This window comes from Ostrea edulis, chromosome 5, assembly GCF_947568905.1.
Source record: "Ostrea edulis chromosome 5, xbOstEdul1.1, whole genome shotgun sequence".
NCBI lineage: Eukaryota > Metazoa > Mollusca > Bivalvia > Ostreida > Ostreidae > Ostrea > Ostrea edulis.
Genome location: NC_079168.1, coordinates 29,075,812 through 29,093,106, shown reverse-complemented (window position 1 = coordinate 29,093,106; position 17,295 = coordinate 29,075,812). Strand labels below are relative to the sequence as shown.

Below are 17,295 nucleotides of genomic sequence, written 5' to 3'. Positions count from 1 at the left end.
TTGGATGCTGCCGATGACGTGGACAGAAGATTGTATTCAAAGGAAGAGAACATAACGGGGAATCACAATTTAACGTTCACCTATCAGTACATCGATCTAGGTGTCCAGTCAGCTAAAATATACTGCTTTAACTTAGTCACTGAAAGAACTATACAACATAATGTAAGCCTAGTTAATCCGTCCTTTGGCTTGGAAGGAGTGTTTGATCGACTGTATTCCATGCCAACAAACCCAATGCTTGTTTATACAACGGAAAATGTGTATATTGGAATTCGCATGAAAATTTATGATCGTAGCGATGTAAATTATTTTTGGAGCCTGAAGTATGGGGCTAATGACACCAGTAACAGGGAGGCCTATGTGAACCCTATTATTCCAAGAAGAGGTATTGTGCTGTTTGAATCGAGGAGCATAAAGCCAGGTTTATATTTGTTAGAATTAAACGTATCTCTATCGACCACGTATCTGTACGAATATACCAACATAAAATTCATTGAGCCAACGCAAGAGAACATGTTCGAAAGAGGATATTTTCTATTCACAAACGCATCAGAGAACGAAAAACTGGAGCTAAGGTCCAAATGTCTGAGAGAGGAATTTTTCAACGAGTTCTGTCTTCCAGACTCCTATAGTTGGCACTGTAAATCTATGTAAGTTTAAAAAAACCAAAAAACAAAAAAAACAAAAAAAACAGTAGGATATTAGCTGAGTTTTTTTGTTCTGGGCAAAGTATTTCATACAGTATATAAGAAGTGGATACATCCATAATTACTTATATATCATGAAGATATTTTACTCCACTTAGAACATGGAACGGAACTCACACAAAGGAAGATGTCTGCAGCATTAGCCATTACAATGGGAGTCTTCCTCACGTGACAATTTCGAAAGCCATTTATCTGGTCACATTATCTATCAAAAAGAACAACAGAGTAAATAATTCATCTCAGATGATATATCGACGACAAAATGGACGACCAGAAATAAGGTAGATTTAATTCATACATGTTTGTTGTTTAATGTCCCATTTGAACAGTTATCAGTTATAAAGTAGGTTTGAGGGCAACATATGATTTGTTGGACCTGAAGGTGAACATGCTGCCTGAGGCCGTAGGCAATGTATTCACTTATTCACTTCGCGTCCAACAAATCATATGTTGCCCGCATCCTAGTCAATTTGTTCAAAACTATTGAAGCACCAAACTTCGGCAATTTCCGTTTCGCCAATATTATTTCTCTTATGAAATTTCATCAATTAAACATTATAACTGAAGGTTTACCGAGGTCATCCAATATTTCTCAGTATGCATCTCTGCTCTGATGTAAATGAGACACATTGCTTTTGGTCACTGGGTCATTGATTATGGATTATATATTGGAATTGATTGATGAGGTTTTGGAGCTAAAAGATTGAAATAAAATCTAATAACAATGAATCAATAAAACGAAGGAAACACTCCCACAAAATATTTCCTCTAACTTCTGAACTTACTAAATATTCAAAATCGATTAATCTTATTAGATTTCAAAATATTTGGAGATAATTAAGGTGACTGTGGCATAAACAATCCTGCAATATTGTCATAAACTTTATACTTGTACATTGACAATAATTTATGAATGCAAGGTGAAGATAACGAACAGTGATCAATCTCATAACTCCTACAAGCAATACAAAGTAGATAGTTGGGCAAACACGGACCCCTGGACACACCAGAGGTGGGATCAGGTGCCTAGGAGGAGTAAGCATCTCCTGTCGACCGGTCACACCCGCCGTGAGCCCCATATCCCGATCAGGTAAACGGAGTTATCCGCAGTCAAAACCAGTGTGCCAAGAACGGCTTAACAATCGGTATGAAACACGTCAGACAGCATTTGACCAAATGCGAGGTTGTATTGACGAACTAGATCGTTATAACGACCATAGAAATTGCGAAATGCTGACTTCAATCGAGACTGTTGAAATCCCTGTACCATCAACTTGTTTGTCAGTAGCTTACCTCGATATAATTCCAATGTTATTTATTACAATTGTTTTGATTGGACAAAAATAAGTCTAAACAAGAATTTACACATCAATAAATCCAAAAACGCTATGTATACATACGCGCTTGAAAAAAAAAAAACATAGTGCGGGGAAAGTATTCAAATTATTGAAGTTGATAATGCACGGAACGAATTGGAATTATAAGAATCAAACATTCTTTTTGAAGAATTTATCGATGTGTAAACTCTGGACATTTTACTCACAAACTTAACATAAAAGTGCTTCGCACTTTTATTCAGTTTGTGAGTAAAATGTCCAGAGTTTACACATCGATAAATTTTTCAAAAAGAATGTTTTATCCTTTATTAAAAACTGACTATACCCAGAACAAGCTCTTGCATATCGAATCAGTTGAGATATATAAACACCATATGCAGGTGATAATGGAATATTGCTACATAAATGTGGGAAGTTGACGATGGAGAAGCTGAAATCATCCCGTTTGTCATACAGTTGAGTTGTCAGTTTGCCGTTCACGTCTATATGGACCACAGATAAATTTTGGAGATGCAATTTACAATAATATTATTTGTTTACACTGAAATAAAATACCTATCCAAGATCTGTATCAGAGTTTGAGTTTTCATGAACACATTCGGAATTGCAGTGTTCATCAGGAAAAGCCTAGAAGATAAAACTACTCTGGTTTTCCCCCAATAGGGTGTCCTTGTCTGATCCAGTTGATAAACTTTCAGTAGGCCATACATCTTGATTGCATGTCTGCGACAGAATTGTTTCTTTATTCAATCACGCGCGCACATGAGTGTGCGTGATTAGAAATATTTACACACAAATGGTATGTTATGTTTAGATTATGATACATATGAAAACAGAATGTATATTTCATTTTTATGTTTTCTTTACTCCGAGGTTCTTCCTCTCTGATGTTTATATCTTAGATAGATATATAAATATAAGTTGTATCAATTATAACAGAACTTAGACACACAGTGTCAAAATGTGAATGTTGAGGACTGTACTGTGTATATCTGACAGTAATTGTTCAAAATCATGGCAACAAAGACACCCCTTGAATATGCACGTAAAGGTGAAGATAACAAACAGTGATCAATCTCATAACTGACGTAAGGAATACAAAATACACGGACCCCTAGATATACTAGAGGTGGGATCAGGTGCCTAGGAGGAGAAAGCATCCCCTGTCCACCAGTCACACGTTCAGCGAGCCCTATATCTAGATTAGGTAAACGGAGTAATCCGTAGTCAAAAACAGTGTGTAAAGAAAGACCTAACAATTGATATGAAACATGTCAGACAGCATTTGACCCAATGATAGCTTGTATTGACAATCTAGATCATTACAACAACCATAGAATTTGCGAAATGCTGACTTTAAATTGCGATTAAAATGAATATGGTATTATTGCATGTAACGATGCCATATTGATTGAGTGATGTGAGTCAAATGTAAGAGTCTATGTTGTTATAATTATTTGCATTGTAAATGTAATGATTATTTGAAACGTGTTGATGGTCAACGTGAACAAGGTATATTGTACGATATAATCCATGTCCACATACTGATATTGTATGAAGGAAAATTAAAATTTTAAACGATACTACGATAGATAAAAAAAATTGCACTGCTTGTTTCAGATGTTTATACAACTGTATGTCCAAAATGACCTTGACCTCACGGCTTGCAGTGGTAGCCGTTGATGAAGACTCATTAGTATCTGATACTATCCACGTGTGGAAGATATACAAATTCGATGGAAAAGATTTTACTAATGAAATAAGACAAATCAATGGTAACATATTCTGGATTCTCCTCTCCTAACACCCCTTCCCTCTCTTTTATGAAATATTGAATCTGTATTAGATAGTTAAATTGCCAAAGATTACAAAAACAAGGCTCATTTATGCTACATCACGCTGAAAGTATTTGCGAAGTCGAGATGACTGTTTCTTGGCAAACAAAGCTTCAAATTGTGTTTCAAATACAAATCCTGTAGGTTAAGCTCAAATCCTTTGTATAATTAGGATTCATTATCTTAAATGTTAGTTACAGTGGCCCCTCTGTCAAAAGTTTAAAATTGATATTTTCTAACTTGGTCAGACACAAGGAAGACCTTGGTACTACCACCCAACTTTTTATTGCCTGACGAGATGTTCGCTATGGTAGTGAGTGTGAAAAGCAGTAACGGTGAAAGGGAATCTTTACCACTGCTACTTTCTACAAACAAGCCACCAGAGGGCGGTGTCTGCAAGGTGATATATGACAAAGGTAAGATTCTAAAGATGATGTTAGAATAATTCAACATTTGAAAAAAATATTACACTTATTTCTTAAGGTAGTGTAGTGTAATCATAGCTTCTGAAATTCTCAACTGTTTTTCTGCAATCTCAAAATTTCATTTTAGTTTTGAAATAACTGACTATGTTTTCAGATTTATCCTGCAAAATAGAAACTTTAACAGTACGAGGAGACAGTACATAAATGCAGTAGTACCTATTTCTACTCCTTCAACATCCTAGTACTTATTTCTATTCCTCCCACAGACTAGTACCTATTTCTACTCCTTCCACATCCTAGTACTTATTTCTATTCCTCCCACAGACTAGTACCTATTTCTACTCCTCCTACAGACTAGTACCTATTTCTACTCCTAAATTTCAGATTTGCTGGAAGTAAGTGTCCACTGCCACGACTGGGTTTCCAATGGTCGAAACGACCTGCCATTTATCTATCAATTTGATGCCGTAACATCCCGAGAGTACAACAACAAAACAGAGAAAATTACCAATCGTCTATACCGAGGCAGTAAGTACCTGACTTCAAATATCAATCGTCTATACCGATGCAGTAAGTACCTGACTTTAATTATCAATCGTCTATACCGAGACAGTAAGTACCTGACTTCAAATAACTTTAATTTTATGTATTTGAATCAAACCAAAAAAACATTATAATGAAAATAAATCCAAAGAATGAATTAATATTCTCAACTGTTTATATATACGATAAGATTCAACACATTTCTAATCATGGATTACTTGCTGGCCTATTTCAGTGAGAGTATAAAACATTAACAATAAAATGCTTTATATTGTTTAACTCTCTCACGTGAATTTTTCACTCATATGGAGACGTCAACGTTGTCAGTCAGGGGCTGCATAAGCAAATATAAAGCATTAATGATAAAATAAAAATAAGGGAGATCGAAAAGTAAACTTTATACATTTGGTAGAACACTTTGTTTCTTAACAAATGTTAGGCTGTTTGTTACATACTTATTTTGACTAAGTATTTATCAGTTTACTAGATTAAGATAGAGGGCTCACGGCGGATATGGCCGGTCAACAGGGAATACTTACTCCTAAGTACTTGATTCATCTTCGGTGTTTTGAGGGGTCCGACTTTGTCCTTCTCTCAATTTTGTAATCTTCATAGGATTGATGAGATTGATCCTGGTAGTGATCTTCACCTTTTTCATCCATAGTGTGATGTCAATATTTCTGATATAGAAGGTTATAATTACAGAACATGTTCTAGTATGTGATAATGAAAACTGATATTAAATGTTTTCTGTGTTTTGTATGCAAGAAGAAATGATAGAATTTCTATGGACACACCATTATAATCCTTTATTAGCTGATTTGGGTCCAGTTGCACAAAAGTTAGTTAAATTTAACTGACAGTTAACTTCAAGTTAATGCTATATAAATGTTCAAGTTAATGGCAAGTTAACTGCAACTGGGTTCAGGAATTCTTCTAAGGAGAATTAATTCTACAAGAGAATATTTATCTTCCTGTGGTCTTCAACTCAACTTTAGATAAATCCATGGTATTTTATCTATTAACAATACTCGTTTTCATTCATATGTCGATTTGATATATCACAGTGAACTCGAAATAAAGGACACCACAGTATTTCATATGTCCTTCATATTTGGATATTTCATTGAACGATGAACCGATTGTGAAACCGTTCTTGGTACACCGGTTTTGACGACGGATAACTCCGTTTACCTGATTATCCTCCTAGACACCTGACCCCACCTCTGGTGTATCCAGGGGTCCGTGTTTGCACAACTCTCTAATTTGTATTCTTTATGGGAGTTAGGAGATTGATCACTGTTCGTTATTTTCACCTTTCTCTTAGGCACCTGATCCCACTTCTTCTGTTTTCGGGGGTTACCGTATTTTCCATTTCGTGGGATTTATGTCTATGTACACTTTTCAGGTGAACAGAATGTGACTGGATTACCAGTACAGACTGGAGACCCGTCATTTAACTTCACGGTGACAGTAGAGGTGAAGGTATTCGATTACTGGGGTGACTACGCCTTGTTTGAATCTCAGACTTTTAGCGTAAGTATCCTGGAATGTCCAATCTGTAAAGTAATCTACTAAAGAGGATAAATATTCTCCAAAATATGTCTGAAATACATGTACCGTCACCATAGCATAAAACACAGTAAAACATGACGCTGATGATAGAACAAAATGAGTAACATATAGTTAAAACAATTTACCGTATTCAATACACTATTCCATCAGCTCTGGAAAAATATTCTTCTTTTTTTTCTTTCTTTCTTTTTTTTTTTTTTTTTTTTTTTACATTATCATATGATTATGTTACATTTGTTGTTGAAGGTAACGCCTCTTAGTCGATATTACCCAACGAATTCAAGCGAACACTTTAAAGTAACGGCGCTTCTAGAGGAAGCCCGGAAGACTTTGAAGGACGTGCTTGTTGGCGGTAACGACATTAAGGCTGCATTATACATTAGTGCAATAGCATCAATGATCAGAGAGTTTCCGAATGTAAGTGCATTGTTTCAAATAATATGAAGGAAAGTTTGCTATTGCTAGTTACATGGAGTTAAGTAGATGTAGTCTTTGTGAAGGCATTTTATTTTGTATTGCTTATAGGGAGTTATGAGATTGATCACTGTTCGTTAAATTCACCTTTCTGACATCTACAACATTTAAATCGTAATACCCACAATGTCGTGTAATACCCACAATGCCGTCACGGATTTTCTGTTGATTCAGACACTTAAACACCATGTACTATTTTTTAACGTTAGTTCATTATCTGTACTTGAAAGCAAAACTAAAAAAAATTACATTCTCATTACGGACAAAAGAGGTAAATTTGCTCCACGTGTAGTCATTAAATTGATATGTCAACAATACTAAATCGCCCCCCAAAAATTATGTTTCCCAAGTAAATGACATATTAACGATGTTGGTTGTCTTGGAATGTGATCTCAAACTTTTCCCCTCTGAGGAAAGGTTTCTTTTTCTTATATGTCTAATTTCTGGAAAACACTTTAGAGTCGTAGTTTCACCACTGAAGACGAGGTCCTCCAAGGAGTAGTAACAAGCGTTACAGAGGTGTACACGGCGGAGGAATACATCAGACCTGTTATTGAGATGGAGTATGAAAAGGTACTTAAGTACAAACTATTACTGACATTGAGTATCAGAAATACAGTTTATTCTAACCATTAGGCATTTTTATCGAAAATCGTGTATGACAAAAAATGCAGAAAAGTGAATTTTGGATGGAATGACTACACTTGGTACCACTCCTGCTTTCATTCAGCATTGTAGATGTATGGAGATGTCTTTCATTTTATACTGGTATATCACTGGATAATGATGGCTTTATTTTGATTAACTTTCAGATAGTGAGAGATTTCATAGATAGCCTCAATACGGAAATACAACTGAATTGTTCTGCATTCAAAAATCGATTTTCCATGTCTCATATCCACACTTTATTCGGGACATTAGAATCGCTGACCAGACACAAGAAGTACTTAACATTTGATATGGTGGTACGTATAATATCTTAACTTTCAAATATTTTCTTCATTGTTGGACAATCTTAACCTTTTTATACTGGGTCACTTTACACCAATTTTAAGTTTTCATGATAGCGATTTGTGTATATACGCAGGCTGTTCGATATGTAATGTGTATTGTACGATATCTCAAAAGCATTCGACTCCAATAGTGAAATGAACATTACTTCCCTTCAAAGTATTCGCCGCGGTTTGAAATACATAATTTCAATCCCTGAATCTATTTCTGAAATGCGTCACGGTACGCTGATTTAGGTAGACCTCTGAGGCACTGACTGATGGCTGAGCCAAGGGCTTGTCGGGACTTGTAACGACGACCAGATAGGAACTTTTTAAGTTTTTGAAAAAGGAAAAAGTCACATAGGGCTAGATCTGGAGAGTATGGTGGGTGTGGCAAGACGGTAACCTTCTTCGACTTCAAAAATTGCTTCACAAGTCACATAGGGCTAGATCTGGAGAGTATGGTGGGTGTGGCAAAACGGTAACCTTCTTCGACTTCAAAAATTGCTTCACAAGCTCAGATGTATGTGATGAAGCATTATCATGAAGTAGACGAACATGCCTAAATCCAGACACGGGGCGTCGTTTATGATAATATTTCTTGAGCTTTTTTAGTATAACATCTCGGTTATACCGACATGTAACACTTTTGCCCTTCGGCACCGGGATCTGTACGGCTATACCATCACATGAGTCCAGGAGTCCGTGTATGCCCAACTATCTATTTTGTATTGCTTATAGGAATTATGAGATTGATCACTGTTCGTTATCTTCACTTTTCATGAGAAGATTGTTTTGCCGTTTTCTGCCACACTTAAAAAATTTTCAGTAATCTGGTGGCGCCCAGTTTTTATTGGTGGAAGAGAGAATCCAGATACAATGTAACTGGGAAGAAACCACCTACCTTCCCAAAGTAAACTGGGAAACTTTCTCACTTCCCGGCGCGAGCGGAATTCGAACCCGCGCCGACCAGAGGTGAAAGGCCGTGTGATTTTCATGAGAAGAATATGCAATAAAGAACCTTCTTTGTGCTTATGGATCTTTTGGTAACTACAGGCCTTCTACCGTGTTTAATTATCCATATTTTGTTTCCAAGTTTTCTTACTGGTTCGAAATAGTGAACCCATGTTTCATCACCAGTAACAATGTTTGCAAATTGTCTTAAATTGAATTTGAAAAACATTTTGAACAATTGCTTAGCGGTTTGTACTCGTACCCGTTTTTGGTCATCTGTCAATATATGCGGTATCCATCTGGCAGAAATCTTTCGAACTTTCAAAATACGCTTCAAAATGAAATGCACCCGCGATAGAGATATGCCAACAGCTTTGGCAATATCACAAATTTTGTATCTGCCATCACGTTCAATTATTTCCCTGACTTTTGAGACATTTGCCTTGCCTGATACAGTCACAGATCGGCCAGATTTTGCTGCATCTTTGACAGACTCTGTGCCAGTCAGAAATTCCTTTCTCTACTTACGGACTGTCTTATAAGATACCTTATCAGACCCATAAACCTCTCCAATTTAGTAAACATCTGTATTACGAATAATCGAGTTTTGTGCGAACTTTTATATAAGCTCTAATTTCTTCAATATTCTCAACCCGTTTTCCAACCATTTTTACATCAGTGGTCAATGACTGGCTCTATTGAAATGACTATAAGTTTAAAACTATGTGGAGCTGAAGGCTCGTGTTTATACCGTTGGAAAGGAATTCAATAGAGCTATTCAAGAGTATCATCATCCACAAAATCATGCAAAGCGTTATCGCGCTGTGGTACAATACACATTACATATCGAACAGCCCTCGTATGCATTGTGTTAAGACAAAGATTATCTCAAGAGAAATGTTTGTCCCAATATATATGCATTGTGTAGTGAGCTCTGACTACATGATTTTAATGTGCCACTGTGTGTGTGTTGTACACACTGCAGTAAACGTGTTCTTCATTGAACAGTTATTGTATCCTCTTGAAATATTCTAAAGATAAAATCCACCTGACATTTGACAAAGAATATCTCGTGAACTTGATTCTAGACCATTTTAACCCCCTAACATATATTCGTTCTAAACTATCCGCTGGGTGTAAACTTTGTCATTATTGTTCCGATGTCATAGCGCTCAGCAACAGCTTTCTAATTAACATGGGTAAATGCATGCGATTCATTTCATGTATAGTGTATTTTGAAGATTAATAATGCACAATATAGTCAATTAAAAGAAAAATAAAAGGTGAAGATAACGAACAGTGATCAATCTCAATAACTACGATAAAGAATACAAAATTACGAGTTAGGCAAAAACGGATCCCTGGACAGGTGGGATCAGGTGCTTAGGAGGAGTAAACACCCCCTTGTCGACCCATCACACCCGCCGTGAGCCCTATATCATGATCAGGTAAACAGGGTAATCCGTAGTCAAATTCAGTGTGTAAAGAACGGCATAACAATTGTTAATATGCAACACGTTGGACAACATTTGACACCATGACAGGTCATAAAGAACTTAAAATTTGCAAAATGCTGACTTTAAGAGATATTGTTGATACCCCCTGTAGTATCAACTTGTTCGCCAGTAGCCTGTCCCAATTTAAAACTTTATCAACACAGAATATGCTGTTGCATATTGAATCAGTTGAGAGACATAATAACCATATGCAAGTTATAATGGAATAATACTACATAATTAAGGGACGTTGACGGTGGAACTTTGAAGCCGGGATATCCCGTTTGTCATAAAATTGAGTTATTAGTTTGCCGTTAACATACATGTCCAATAAAATATCCAAGTATGAAGCAGATGTGGAAGACGCTATGGTGTCTTTTACTTCGACTGTCTATTAAAATGTCGAGTTGAAGGTCGCAGTAAGAGATGTTTTCCTCTTTTCTAGGAGCTTTTTAATAAATTCTGCCTCGTAAGAATATAAAAACAGGTCAGCTAATAGCGAAATACGATTCTTGTCCATGGGATTGACAACAAATTGTTGGAAGATCTGATTACCAAACACAAAAGGCAGGCTAATGACAAATAAATTGATGTTACAGGGGATTCAATAATCTCGTTTAAAGTCAGCATTTTGCAAATCGTATATGCGTTATAACGGTCTAGATTGTCAATACAACCTGTCATTGGGTCAAATGCTGTCTGACGTGTTTCATACCATTTGTTAAGCCGTTCTTTACACACTGAATTTGACTTCAGATTACTCCGTCTGCTTAATTTTGTATTCTTTATAGGAGTTATGAGATTGATCACTGTTCATTATCTAACCATTACATATGCATTTCTTGTGAAAAGACCTTTGTTTTGGTGTCAAAGTTTTCACCCTGTGACGTTGACCTGAAAGTTTGAAGGAACGTAACCTTGACAATATCTCCGAAGTATCGAAGATAGGGCTTTCATATTTTCTATATAGATTTCATATGACAAGACCTTACATTTCACACCATGATATATGACTTTGTGACATCGACCCAAATTTCAAACTTTTAGCCAAAAATATCTTTACAATGATCATAACTTTTAAATAGAGAGTTTTCTTTAATGTTTGATATATACATTTCTTGTGACAAAACCTTTCTTTTTGGTATCAACATTTTTGACCTTCTAACTTCGAATTGGCTTGCTTTTAAGAAAACTTAATCTTGGCAATATCTTCATAATTGTTTAAAGATAGGCTTTCATATTTTGTATATAGATTCCTTATGACAAGACCTAGCATTTCGTACCATGATCGTTGACCATTTACCCTTATATCACGGCTATCTTGTGTTTTTTGATGCCACAATATGGGGCTATAAGCGTTTGGGAGTAAAGATTTGAAATGATATTGAAAATTCAACAACTGAAAAACAGCAGGGTCAAGGTCACTCATATTAGCGAAAACAGCAGGGCCAAGGTCACTCATATTAGCGATATGGCCAATAGGCATCTTGTTTATTCATTGATATACTAGTACTAAAATAGAAAAAGCATAAAATTTCATGTTCATGTTTCAAGATAATCAGGGCGGCATCAAATGGTTCATACCGTATCTGATCCTGTATTGGCTCACCGTGTAAGATTTCATTTCTAATATTACCGAATTTTGTGATATTCTGGTAACCAGTAAAAAACTGAAACTGTTTTTATTTGATTCAACGGCTAATTTTACACAAAGTATTCAATGGCGTTGTACATGTATAATATAAAAAGCTTTAAAGAATAAACAATACATCATATACATGCAAACACACTCTACATATACTAAACTAAAAACATGTACATTAAAACTGTCTAAACAAATGTGTTTTCAATTTGGCTTTAAAAGTATGTAAAGATTTGGACTGTCTAAACTGTTCCACAGTCTCGGACCAATGGTTCCGAAACTTCTATCACTGAGTTTTACGCCTGTTAAAAGGAACAATGTATCAACTCTCAGAAGATTGAGCGGACCGCAACTTTTTATTTGGTACCTGTTTCGTTAAAAGTTCTGTTAAATACACTAGAATCGATAGGTAACCAATGTAGGTCAATGAGAGCATCCCTAGAACTGTCAACTTTAATCAGTAATGCATAATTGGATAAATCCCACGAAATGCAATAAAGGTATTATATTAAACGGTATACCATTGTCCTACTAACAATAAACATGTTCTGCTTCTGCATTGTCCTGTAATGTGTGCCTGATACCATTATATCAGGGACCTATATACTGATCCCTGATTATATTCGGTAATTGTGTCGTGCTGACGATGTCAAGAAAAAGTCCTCCCCACCATCTAACACAGTTAGCAGGGAAGACGTGTCTAAAATAGGAAGTGAGCCCTGGAGACGAGAGGTTCAGATAATTAACAAGTGATTTAAATATCTATTTACATCGTCTCATTTAGTCATATCGTCTCAAAATCTCCTGTGTGTTCTATCTTGTTATGTAGAATATTCAAACACAAGATACCCGTTTTTACAACTATTTGTAGATTTTATTTCAAATGAAAAATACAAGGGCGTCCAGAAACGTTATATGTTTTGGGGGGGGGGGGGTGTTGGTGTTGTTGTGGGTTTTTTGGGGTGTTTTTTTTTTTTTGGTTTGCTTTTATTGCAACGTTAACACATGCATGGTAAACCGATTAAAACTACTCCAGCACAGTAGACTAGGCCCCGCCGTCATAAAACATACTTAAGTCTGAGAATATTCTCAAGTCTGAGAATGTTCTCAACTTCCCCATTCTCAGACTCAGCGGCCGTCATAAAAAGGTTGAGCACAAAAAAAATTCTCAAAATCAGTTTTATTCTCAAATATTTGAGTCTACAAAAATGCAGACTTAAGAACGTTCTCAAACATTAAAAATGGCTGCTATGATCAGACGCAGACGTCAGCGGAGACAAAATCGGCGCATTTTAAGACGACCTCGGGTATTTCGGGACCTTAGTAATCCTCTTGAGAGTCTGGAGGAGGATGAAAAACCGATTATATCCAATATTGACCGAGATTTATGTCATAATATATTGGAATATTCAGGGGAAACTTTAACAGTCACTATATCTATTGACTTAACATTTAATGAGACAGATAATCCTTACAGATAATTATTTCAAGTTTGGGATCAATAGTGTTCTCAAATGTCCTCGAAATATCAGGAAAACAATGTCTTTTAATCATCACCGCTTTCTCTTTCATTCATGATACCGACGAGCTAATTGTCTTACTCGCTCCTTTCAGGCCATCATCTCAAAAGCGGCGGTAATCGAGAAATAATTTGTAATTATCGTCGTGGATAATAAACAAAACGCCGGAAAGTAACATGTGGGGAATGTACATATCATTTTCTTTCGATGATTAGCAATTTACATTAAGTACCTTGACAATTATCCATGAAACTCTTTCAAATCAATTGACATTGAAAATGCTCAATTAGTGAAAAATTCAAATTAATAGTTTTCTATTCTAATCTACGTCCATTCTCTCTCTCTCTCTCTCTCTCTTTCTTTCTCTCTCTCTCTCTCTCTCTCTCTCTCTCTCTCTCTCTCTCTCTCTCTCTCAAACTTTAAACCATGGGACAACCCATACGTCCCATACGGAGCGTATGTATGTTACTACAACACACTTCAACTTCACTATGTTGGTGCATTTGGGAGGTGTTGGAGGGTGAGGCTGGATCGCAATGAGATGGATAGTATTATGGCTGATAATACAGTCACCAATCGGTTAACGATATATAGTTAACCAATCCTACCAATATCATACATACAATGACAAATTGCTGTTTCCATTGTAGCCCACTGTCATTACAATGATGACTTCCTGTTTCCATTGTAGCCCACTGTCATTACAATGATGACTTCCTGTTTCCATTGTAGCCCACTGTCATTACAATGATGAATCCCTGTTTCCATTGTAGCCCACTGTCATTACAATGATGACTTCCTGTTTCCATTGTAGCCCACTGTCATTACAATGATGACTTCCTGTTTCCATTGTAGCCCACTGTCATTACAATGATGACTTCCTGTTTCTATTGTAGCCCACTGTTATTACAATGATGACTTCTTGTTTCCATTGTAGCCCATTGTTATTATAATGACGACTTCCGTTGTAGCCCACTGTTATTACAATGACGACTTCCTGTTTCCATTGTAGCCCATTGTTATTACAATGACAACTTCTTGTTCCCACTGTAGCTCATTGTTATTACAATGACGACTTCCTGTTTCCATTGTAGTCCACTGTTACTATAATGACGACTTCCTGTTTCCACTGTAGCCCATTGTTATTATAATAACAACTTCCTGTTTCCATTGTAACCCACTGTTATTACAATAACAACTTATTATGACGACTTCCTGTTTCCATTGTAGCCCACTGTTATTATTATGACGACTTTCTGTTTCCATTGTAGCCCACTTATTACTATGATGACTTCCTGTTTCCATTGTAGCCCACTGTTATTACAATGACGACGTCCTGTTTCCATTGCTACTACAATGACGACTTCCTGTTTCCACTGTAGCCCATCGTTATTATAATAACAACTTCCTGTTTCCCATTGTAGCCCACTGTTATTACAATAACAACTTATTATGACCACTTCCTGTTTCCATTGTAGCCCACTGTTATTATCATGACGACTTTCTGTTTCCATTGTAGCCCACTTATTACTATGAGGACTTCCTGTTTCCATTGTAGCCCACTGTTATTACAATGACGACTTCCATTGTAGCCCACTGTTATTACTATGAAGACTTCCTGTTTCCATTGTAGCTCACTGTTATTATAATGATGACTTCCTGTTTCCATTGCAGCCCACTGTTATTACTATGACGAGTTCTCTATTAGATTGCACGTGGGGTCAGCTGACTACAACTGATACACATACATCTGCTGTATTGGAAACTATCGATGGAATTGCAAAACGTAAAAATGACACAATATTACTTACTTTAAAATAAACGTATAAGAAGTAGAGTAGAGAAGTTTTTTTTACAATATGAAGGAATTGTTACCAATTGTTAATGTCTTAATATCAATTTAATTATTCTGTATTTTCACTTGTTCATTTTTAGAATCATGATTTCATTTGATCCATGCGCTAATATCAAATATGATAGGCACCTCCATTATTTTGCAGTTTATGAATTTGATTCGATTACAATTTGCAAAAAAAAATTATGCAGGAATGAAAGGTGAAGATAACGAACAGTGATCAATCTCATAATTCTTATAAAGAATACAAAATAGGGAATTGGGCAAACTTGAGACCCTTGGGCATATCATAGGTGGAACCAGGAACGCTATGAATATAGAATTCATCTTAACCCCTGCAGAGATTTACATGCATTAAGCGAGTAAAAACGAATGTGCTTATAATGAAAGGCGAAGATAACGAACAGTGATCAATCTCACAACTCCTATAAGCAATATAAAATAGATAGTTGGGCATACACGAACCCCTAGATATACCAGAGGTGGGATCAGGTGCCTAGGAGGAGTAAGCATCCCCTGTCGACCGGTCACATCCGCCGTGAGCCCTATATCCTGATCAGGTAAACGGAGTTATCCGTAGTCAAAATCAGTGTGCCAAGAACGGCCTAACAATAGATATGAAACACGTCAGACAGCATTTGACCCAATGATAAGTTGTATTGACGAACTAGATAAATCAATACAATTTGCAAATAATAGAATTCTAATTAGATAATTATTTGAACTTAAATTTTACGATCTCATTTGAATTACTACCTGTAATTCCGATTACATAATCCAATACAGGAATACATGTGAGAGTTATCGAACCTAGAAGAGAGGAACAACACGTCCAATCTTAATTAATTGATTAGATTAATTAGATTACATCTGTCATTCTGACGTGTTTCACATCAATTGTTAGACCGTTCTTTATCCGATCGAGATCTAGGGATCACGGCGGAGACGCTTAATTCTCTGGTGGACGGGATTCCGTGTTTGCCATACTCTTAATGTTGTATTCCTTATAGGATTGATTCTTGACACTGATTTTAACTACGGATTACTCCTTTTACCTGATCAATATATAGGGTCCGCTGTGATTGTGACCGGTTGACAGGGGATGCTTCCTCCTCCCTCCTATGTACCTGATCCTACCTTTGGTATATCCAGGGGTCCGTGTTTGCCCAACTCTCTATTTTGTATCCGTTATAGGGGGTTATGAGATTGATCACTGTTCGTTATCTTCACCTTTCATTATAATGTTCAACTATAATTTTATATCATAGAATTATGTACCCAGAAGGAACGAGGGTAATATAACTCGTTCGCTTTTTTACACAGATATATCCATTGTTTCTTTGCGGAATGTTTCAAATAACAACAGCATCTAGCAGCATACATTGCCATACCATCATCAACACTGTCAGAATAAATAACATAATTATATATTAACCTATTGCGTCATTCATAAACTTCTCAGTTATGAAAGGTCTGTTTCCTGTGTGGTATAACATTTCAAACAGTAAAACTGACAATAATTAAATAGTAATACATCTTGAACTTGATTTGCCCCGGCCTGTACACCTACCTAAAATAATAATTAGTATTTCTCATGGATATAATTTTGAAATTTTCATTAAAATAACATCAAAATATTTTGCTATATTTTCTATGATTCCTCGGTAAATGAGGAATGTTCGAAACAAAGAGACCAAAAACGGGGAGCGCGGGGTTGGTGGAAATGCTTTCAATTATATCAAAACTTCAATTATTAAGTTTAAAACATTAAACTCATTATTTTTATCACAAACAACACAAGTTTATAAAAAAGAAGAAGAGTAAAACCTCGCAACTGAATTGGACACTCTTCCTCAAAAAAATCATGATTCCAAAATTATAAAGTTTTATGAATTATCATTTATTGTATTAAATTTCGGATTCTACGATAAAGATGCTTT

The 17,295-nt window shown here is 36.0% G+C and overlaps 1 protein-coding gene across 1 annotated transcript; it reads left to right on the top strand.

The window, feature by feature from the left end:
* The first annotated feature begins 6,607 nt into the window (after nt 1–6,607).
* Nucleotides 6,608–15,321, top strand: LOC130054927 (uncharacterized). The gene is made up of 3 exons (XM_056166037.1): nt 6,608–7,469; nt 7,709–7,861; nt 15,175–15,321. Exons 1-3 carry the CDS (start codon nt 7,455–7,457, stop codon nt 15,319–15,321), a joined length of 315 nt encoding a protein of 104 aa, XP_056022012.1. The 5' UTR covers nt 6,608–7,454.
* The last annotated feature ends 1,974 nt before the right edge of the window (nt 15,322–17,295 follow it).

What these genes read in the sequence shown, in the direction of transcription:
- LOC130054927 (XM_056166037.1), top strand. An exon ending in ACTTAACATTTGATATGGTG is followed by an intron (nt 7,862 to 15,174) that starts GTACGTATAATA and finishes TTTCCATTGCAG; the next exon opens with CCCACTGTTATTACTATGAC.